This window comes from Hibiscus syriacus, unplaced genomic scaffold, assembly GCF_006381635.1.
Source record: "Hibiscus syriacus cultivar Baekdansim isolate YM2019G1 unplaced genomic scaffold, ASM638163v2 tig00110580_pilon, whole genome shotgun sequence".
Lineage (NCBI taxonomy): Eukaryota > Viridiplantae > Streptophyta > Magnoliopsida > Malvales > Malvaceae > Hibiscus > Hibiscus syriacus.
The window spans coordinates 679036-687996 of record NW_024062791.1 but is presented as its reverse complement, the minus strand read 5'-3'; the positions used below and the strand labels follow the sequence as shown (position 1 = coordinate 687996).

The 8961-nt window shown below is 32.9% G+C and overlaps 1 protein-coding gene across 2 annotated transcripts; it reads right to left on the bottom strand.

Moving 5' to 3' along the window:
- Window positions 1–398: 398 nt before the first annotated feature.
- LOC120133460 (beta-amyrin synthase) lies at window positions 399–7368 on the bottom strand. Of its 2 annotated transcripts, none has more exons than XM_039150038.1 (18): window positions 7295–7367; window positions 7137–7217; window positions 6699–6915; window positions 3644–3829; window positions 3468–3557; window positions 3190–3387; window positions 2998–3082; window positions 2750–2916; window positions 2458–2649; window positions 2250–2363; window positions 2026–2145; window positions 1808–1930; window positions 1599–1697; window positions 1446–1502; window positions 1168–1358; window positions 900–1077; window positions 631–795; window positions 399–529 (listed from the first exon to the last, which is right to left on the bottom strand). In XM_039150038.1, the coding sequence occupies exons 1-18, from the start codon at window positions 7330–7332 to the stop codon at window positions 419–421; spliced, it is 2412 nt and encodes an 803-aa protein (XP_039005969.1). In that variant the 5' UTR covers window positions 7333–7367; the 3' UTR covers window positions 399–418. The 2 variants fall into 2 exon arrangements, with proteins under 2 accessions (XP_039005969.1, XP_039005970.1); XM_039150039.1 differs by having other exon boundaries at window positions 419–529; window positions 6699–6912; window positions 7295–7368.
- Between the last annotated feature and the right edge of the window lie 1593 nt (window positions 7369–8961).

Below are 8961 nucleotides of genomic sequence, written 5' to 3'. Positions count from 1 at the left end.
TAAAAACTAAAATTATTTTTAACACTAATAAATTACAAAAAAAAATTAAAATCTAAAAGTTACATTTTTGGGAAAAAATATTTTTAAAATTTTAATTTATTTTCATTTTTATGACTTTATGATTCTATTTAAAATAAATTAAACATAATTATAATTTTTGAAAAATATAACTTCAAAACATAAACTTTAAATATTAGAATTTTCAGACTGCTGTTATAGTGGCCGAAGCTGATACATTTAAAAAGAATTATATCACTTTTTATCATTAGTCAATACAATATTTTACAAGCTTCATCTTACATTCACGTGAGAAAAAAAATTAAAAATAGAATAAAGTAGTAAACAGAAGCAACAAATCCCTATAACCCACTTGTTTTGTGTTTGACGAGTACAAGTTTGAAGAGGTTTAGGCAAAGCATTATGGCAACGGAACACGTTTTCTGTACTCTGCAAGTGCCCACAGTGGGTAAATGTTCCTATATGCTGCGTAGTGTAACATGCAGTTTTTCATAAACACGCCAGTGATATCCTGTTCATAACAATAAAATCCAATTGTCAGCTTCTAATGATTTCTGTAAATGAAGTCTTGTAAATATGCAAGTAAGCTATACAACATGAATTAGCCAGCACCTGTTGCGGAAAATCGCCATCTTCCAACTGAGAATTGATTATCAGCTTCGCGGCATGGTGCAGAGGCGTCGGGTCTCGTTCTGCTTGTCCGGCATGAATCAAACCCATCATGGCCCATGCAGTATGCACCAAGTTTGATCTTCCATCTTCCAGAGGCACATATCTCTGCATCACCAACCCAATCAATATTTTTACTGATTAAGCCAATGGTATGCCAAACATGGAACAGGACATTCGGACTGAGGGTTTTGTGACATTTAAGATTTTACCTTGTCGGGACATGATTTGTAGCTCTCACCCCACCCACCATCGACTCTTTGGGTTCTAAGTAGGAATTGAACACCTCTGCGCATTGCTGCACAATTGGCGTATGTCTTGCCAGCCGCAGTAAGTCCTCCGAGTGCGAACCATGTACCATATGTGAAGCAAACTCCCCAGTTTCCATACCTGTTTAAGTTTTCAATACAATTAAACTCTAATGATTTTTGAAAAGCAATCATAAAAAGGTCTGTTCACTTAAATCAGAAAAGAGCGTACCATGAACCATCAGTCATTTGTATATCTTCGACGTAGCGAGCAGCATTTGTGATGAAATTCTCGATTTCTTTCTTCCTGTGCCCAGGGTACAACTTTTTAAACAGAACCAAAGCATGGATTGAAGATGCTGTGCACTCAATGTATTCATGCTCGATGACTATATCGGCGAAAAATTCGGTAGGATTAAGCATCTGGAGAAGAAGAACAAAGAAGGAATCATCATTAACATATAAAACTAATAGTCAACCAGAGTACACATCAATGGCTTAAGCACTTACTTCCAACCACTCTTGAGCTCCAGCAGGCTCCCAGGCAGCTAATCCCCCATTTTTGCTCTGTATATAACAAGTGAAGCATTTTAAGCTTGTCGAAACGAACAACTTAAACTACGTGAAAAGCATCCTTGAAATCTAGAGTGAGAAAATTGTTACCTGCAGAGAAAGTATAACATTGACTGCATCATATAACTGCTGAGGTTCCATTTTCTCACCAACAATTTCTGCTGGCAACATGGACATCAGCAGGCAACACTGCAAAACAGAGGAATATCTGTTAAGGCAACATGAATATATAGAATAGATGCATCAGTCGTATATCTATTTTTGTATTGCATTTGATTGAGAATAAAGAAATCAGTTACCTTCAAACCTTCTGCAGTGCAATCAGAAACTTGCCATCCATGATCTTGATCAGAGAAAGTCCAAGATCCCTTCGAAATATGACGGTACATTTTCTTAAAGTCACCAGAAGGATTGTCTTTGACCTATTCGTCATAATCGAAAGATAACAATTATTCTCGATGATGAGCTATGGGAAAGGTTGAAAGTGACTTCATGATGAATGAAACTGATATTAAACCTGAGATTTCTTGACGAAGTCATGCCCCCTCTTGAGTACAGGTCCGATTTCGTCAGTGAGGTTACTTGCAAGCAAAGCTTGAACAGCGAAACCAGTATCCCATTGTTGGCTTCCAAAGCTCTGCATACCAATAATCATGGAGGTTTTTAATGCTTGCAACATCTTTCATTGTTACCGATTCAATCAATAAATAGGTTTGTTTTAAAGAATGAATGTGCACAAACCTGCATCTTCATTCCATCTTCAGCCACCCAAAGGTAATCCGGGATTCGAGCAAGGTGTTTCTTAAAATAATCACTATTTGGCTCTTCAGCCCAACAGGCAAGCATGCATAACACCTACTCCATTCAGTGGCACCAGATGGTTAGCAATCAAGTAGCCATACATACATGGATCGAATTTTCACAAACTCGACTAAGATCGTAGAATTACCTTCTCCACACAACCAATGGTGATGTATCTACTATTTTCGTCTTCATAGTGGATGTGTTCCATTGTTACTTGGAGCGCCTTCTCTCTGATCAACTTGTTAAAAGGCCAACGAGTAAGAAGCGGTTCAGTACATATATATAGACTATCCCACATCAGATCCTGAATCAAAGGATGCGGATAGTAGATATCTTCCTGTGACAACAAATTGTTTATCAATGTTTTATGAACTTAATTGTAGTGCAGTTTAATATCTTTGCAGGTTGTAATTTGTATACAATAAAGATAAACTTACAGGTGCACATGAATGGCGTATCTTCTTCCAATTAATTTTATTGTAAGGCTGAAGGTAGAGTTCTTCCCTCAATTGCTTGATGAGAGGTGTGATCGGTCCAACAAACCTTTTACCATATAGATATGACATCGGCATGTACACCATACGACAGTAGCACCACATTTTAGCTGCACATTTAAAAGGACAGTTTCAGATGAACGTCTTTCATCGATATATACATTGATGCAATGAAATTGATTCATGCAAACCTGGATGCATAGGAAGGAAAGAAGGGAGGAGCCAGAACTCTGGGGGCATCGGATTAGCTCCAGACCAGTCAAAAACACCGAGTATCTACCAAAAAAGAGAGCACATTGTATGATTTCTTTGGTTTTCTCAATCTGAATATGGGTAAATTTTAAAGGTCAATACGTGAAACATGTGCATTCATGCATACACACCGAAAGCCAAGTCTTTCCCCAAGAGGGCATGTGAGTGACACTGCCATGGTCAAGAATCCACTTTCGAGCTCTCGCGCAAGCATTGTTGAGTCCGCCATCGGGACCTTCCCCGAGAATACGCATGCAAATGTAGCTAAGTGCGGTGCAGAACATGGTGCTGTGACCTTCTATATGCAATCCCCAACCACCATCTTCATTCTGCATCACACTCGTAAAAAAAATGCTTCAATGTACTTGGATATATATACATCAATTATATCAAAATATAGAATATGCACCTGATGATAGTAAATATAACGAAGGATTTCTCTACAATGCTCTTCAGGGAATACGGTACTAAGGTGCCCAGTAATATACATACTGAAAACCTGCAATTTTTGTGTAGATAACATCATAGATTAGCATTTGCATTTGGTTAAGAGCTGATTGACAAGTCGAAGAGAAGGAATTTTACCAAGGGTGGAAGGAAAAACAATGGACCGGCATTTTCAGCAGGCCAATGACCATCACTGGCTTGCAAAGCTGTGAAGAAATGGACAGCCCTCCTCAGTGCTGTTTTGGCCTTCTCGTCTGAGATTTTCTCAGAATCTTCAATTTTCACTGCTGGTATACTTTGCTTAAAATTCTTTTCCCTCAGAAACTGTAAATAAAAATTTATATACTCATCGCGTGATATGGATCACCAAATTAAATAATTACTTCATTTCTGTCGCAAGGAATTAATTTTCTAATATCATATAAAAACCAAATTAAAAAGAATTGAGAAATAATTCGGAAATATTCTAATCCTAAGATTTCCTCCCACTAAACCGTCAATTGATAATTTTTTAATTATTTTGAAAGGATTGAAATCTTTTTCCCCTAATTTTCTGAAAGAATGAAAAACTTGTTATTCTTATCACTTTTTAAAATTAATATATAAGTACTTATAATTATTTTAAAAAATATTTTTAAACTATTATCCAAATAATTTAACTGACAAATTAATTAAATGACATCGGGAGCCTGTCTCAAACATGTTAATAGTAATGGGAATATGTCATAAATCAACCAAAAAAATGAAAGAGAAAAAGAAAAAAGCTAATCCTTTTTCAATTTTACCCACTTAAACTTATCGAATTCAACTTTCAAGAAGAAAATAAAGAAGAAATTATATATATATATATATAGATGAGTTTGGATCCACTTCCACACAATGTAAAATTCTCTAGTTTTACACAGATTTAAAACCATTAGGTAAGTGAAAATAGATAGTTGAAATTGACTCATTATTTTTTTTCCAGTAAATATCTTCTCATTTCTTAATGTTAATATCGATCATCTATTTTCACTCATCTAACGGTTCTAAATCTGTGTAAAACAAAAAGAGTTTTACATTATGTAACAGGATCCTATCCCTATTGATAGAGCCGATCCATTTTATATATTATAATAGATTTGAAAGTTATAAATATAATTGTCAACGATCTTTAGAGTATGTGGTAAAAAGTTTTTAATCGACATTCTCTTCTCCTAGATTATGAGTTTAATACCCAATAAGATTAAAATTTTCTTCCTCCTCTCTAGATAGGAATTATTCAAAGAAAAAAGTTATAAATATAAGGGTAAACTATGCATTTAGTACCTAAACTATCATTTTTGATCCGTTTTAGTACCTAAAATTTCAATTTTTTCAAAATCATACATAAAGTTTAGTTTTTGTTTCATTTTTAGTATCAAAACTTAAACTTTGAAAAATTTGAAAGTTTAGGTACCTAAACCATACTTAACTGATAGTTTAGGTACTAAACGTGTTAAATTTTTAACGACGTGGTATTAAAATGAAACAAAAATTAAATATTAGGTGTGGTTTTAAAAAAATTGAAAATTTAAGTATTAAAACGGATCAAAACTGATAGTTTAGATATTAAATATGCAGTTTACCCTAAATATAAATAGTATAAAATTTACTTTATATAATATATTAAATAAAATAGGTTTGTGAAAATTCTATACAATGCGTATAAAACACAGTAAACTGAAAATGAGTGAGAAAAATGCATGGTGTGGTTCGGCGTAGAAACAAGGTAAAATTTTCAAAGTCGTCGCAACTTCCACACTTCTTTTCTCCTCTTTTGCTGACAACGTTTCACCTCACACCAAATGCACTTCACTTGCCTTTTTATTAAAATGATGATTTCATATTTAATTTTTATAAAAAAAAACCCCAGATACGTGTCAAAATACGAGCAAATGAAAAGGAACAAGAAATGCACAACGTGCAACATATAGTTACTTCTTTTTATTTCTACTTTAGTACAAAAATAAATTTAGTGTTGTTGAGTTGATTAACACGAGATTGATTGAAAATTAAAACATATATAATAACATTTAAAATTGAAAAGCATAATAGTCTATTTCTTAAGAGTAAAATCACTTTAATAAATATCTTACTATATTTGTACATTTTTTTCAACTTCTTTTCCTTTCCATACACCTACCATCTACTCTTTATGATGTATTATTGCTAATGAGATGTTTTTATTTGGAGATAAAGTACTTTTTAGGTCTGATAATTTTTAAATTTTAATTTTTTTTAGTAATATAACATTTTTTAACTTTATAAAAGTATATACTATATATATATATATATATCAAAATTTGATAAGAATCCATGAAAAAATTATATAAGCACATACGTATCTAACATGACCTTGTGTAGGTGAATCGTTTTATTTCCTGGCTTTCGTACCACATGTATATTTGATTTGTCATTAAAAAGAGTAGCGTTGGACTTTATGCCAGTTATTTCGTATCAATTACTTTATGTCAAATAAGTAATCATAAACTATTTGTTTTCTTTTACGTTTAAACATTGGACTTTAGAACATTAAAGTGAGTTTAGAAAGTTATATAATTAGTTTTGTATGTGGCTAGGTATAAGTATATAGTTATGATATATTTAATACATAGTTATAATTAATATTTTTTTAAAATTTGAATTCATACACCTATATAATTATAATTTGTATTATTAAACATGACTCTAATAATTATCATATAATTGTATTTTATCAATTAAACATATCTAAAAAATAATTGCTTTATAATTGTACTTAATTATAATTATTAAAATTATAAATATGTTATAATATCTAAACACGAGTTAATAAAAATAAATAAAAGACCGTTTTTATTTAGTAGATGAGATAAAAAAATCTTCATAATTAACCGATTTTCATAAGTATTTCATAGGCTTCTAAAAGCAAGATAAAGATGGTTCAGTCTTTAAAGAAAGGAAAAATAAAATAGAGAAACTTGGGGGTTTTTTTATTGTTATTAAGATCGTATCTTTTGGCCTTTCGTTTAAGGCAGTGGCATGACAGACATAAACCTAACAAATCCCAGAATATTTTGAAACAAAAATTAACTAAAAGAACAGACAAAGAATAAAGAGTAAAATGTTTCAAATGAGGATTCAAAATGGGCATCCGAAATATTTGTATATTTAAAATAGAGACAGAAGATACCTGCATGCGCCAAATGAGATCGCCACTAGGCTTCACCTGGAATCGGTTCTTGTAGAAATTTTGGCGAACTTCTTCCACCTGAGCTCGCTCTTCTGGGGTGCCGGCGTTAGCGTCGAATTCCCAGGTTTGTCTCCCCACGTAGTTGTTGGTGCTGTACAAATGAGGACCATCAACACCCTCTGCGATCTTAAGCTTCCACATGATGATCTCTTCCCTTCTGATTCAAAAACGGATCAATTTACTATACTTGTCACTGTTGTAATGGGGATAAGTTAATGTATGAATTCATCAGTATAATATCAAAACCTGCAAATTTCATGCTTATACTTTCTTAAGAAACAACCAAAAATCCCAAGAACATCAAAAACCAGGTAGCTTAAACATGGAGAAGGAGAATGTTAACATGCAAACAATAAAGTTATAGATTTTGGAATCAACCTGATCGAGCACTTGCTTGCAGCAAATTCTTTTATGAGCTTTGAAAAAAATGATTTGGTGAAGGAAATCAAGATCCTGAACCTGAAACGAAAGTGCAGGAATGATGAGAAACCAAACCAGGAAGACAAGGTTTATATAGAGATAAGAAGCAAACCCACAGTGGCTTCCTTTTATTCCTTTTTCCCCAACCTTTCATCGTTGAACACAACAAGAGTAATATTAAAATATCGAGGGCCAGTCCAAGTACAAGTGAAACGAAAAGATTGTCTTGGCACTTTCCTAGGAAATTTAGTTACATAGATGCTGTTTATTTAAACGATTATGTATCTATTCATACATAATTATTTAAATGTATTGTGCTAAATGATAAATATTTTTAAATTGTTAAAACATATCTATTAATGGTTCTAACATAATGTACGATGTGTATTCATCTCTATTACCGACAAATTAGGTTTCAACAACAACAAAAACCCTCGAGTTTGACTACACATTAGTATTAATTGGTCACATGTCTCCCCCATACCGATGAAAGAGTCCCCACACGTTCGTTGAGCCTCATTAATACCTTTTAATTTTGAGAAAATAACTTCAGTGACCAAAAATGACTTATAATATACGAATTTAATCAACTTCTTTTGGATTTGCCAAAATGACCAACAAATTCGCAACGCGATCTCAAATTCGCAATGCGAATTCCAATTTCGCAACACAGTTTCCAATTTCGCAACGCGAATATGTAAATGCGATTTTCCAAATTCGCGTTGCGATATTCCAAATTCGCAACGCGAAAGTCAAATTCGCAACTGAATTTCAAATTCGCAACAGGTTTTAGTTTCACAACACAAATGTTTTGGGTATATAACAACGCAGCAGCAGCAACTCATAACCTAAATCCCTAAATCGCAACTCATTCCATCTCCATCTATCACTCTCTCTGGCGACATCCGTTCCTATATCCAACGACATCCTTCCCCATCTCTATTTTTTTTTTACTTAATTTTATTTCTATATAATTTTTCAATGATTTCTCTCCCAAATTATCAACTATCAACTTAATAAAGGTATGTTTTTCTCTAAGTTAGTGATGATATCTAGTTTATAGTTTGTTTGTTTAGTAAATTAATTTACAATTTTTAGAATGAAATCATCTAATGTTGATCATGTTTGGATAGATTTGTGTTTTGGAGGGTCATGGGAGAATGTTCATGGTGTTTTACAATATGTGCCTTTACCCATGAATCTTCAACTAAAACTGTCATTAAAAAAGTTAACATATGAAACTCTAATGTTACTTGTTGCAAAGAAATTGAATTTAGAGCCTCTAAGTGGATTTAGGCTATCTTATCTGAGAAAAGGTAAAGTTTATTTGTTAACCGACAATGAAGATGTTGCACGATTCATTGCTTACATTAATGTTTCGCAAGAAGATGATGTTACATTATATGTTATTGAACCTAGAAGTAGTGAAGTTGGGTCAGTAGCGGGTAGTAATCAACTAAGTTCTTCAACCCAAAATTTAATGGTTCCACCACAATTTCATCACCAAGAAAATTTTGTTTCACCACATTTCCAATACCAAACACAATCTCAAAACCCACAACATTTTCCTAATCCAAATCCCAATCAACTTTCAGCACCAAATTCTGGTTTTTGTATTGACCAGTTAGACGATTATGAGCCAACAGAAAAAATTGTGAGTACTAGTCAGTATTCGAAATTTGATCTTGGTCAATACCCAGACTTTGATCTTGATCAATACTCGGATTTTGATGATGTGATGGAAGAAGAAACATACCCTGTATGTAATGATTTTGATATTGGT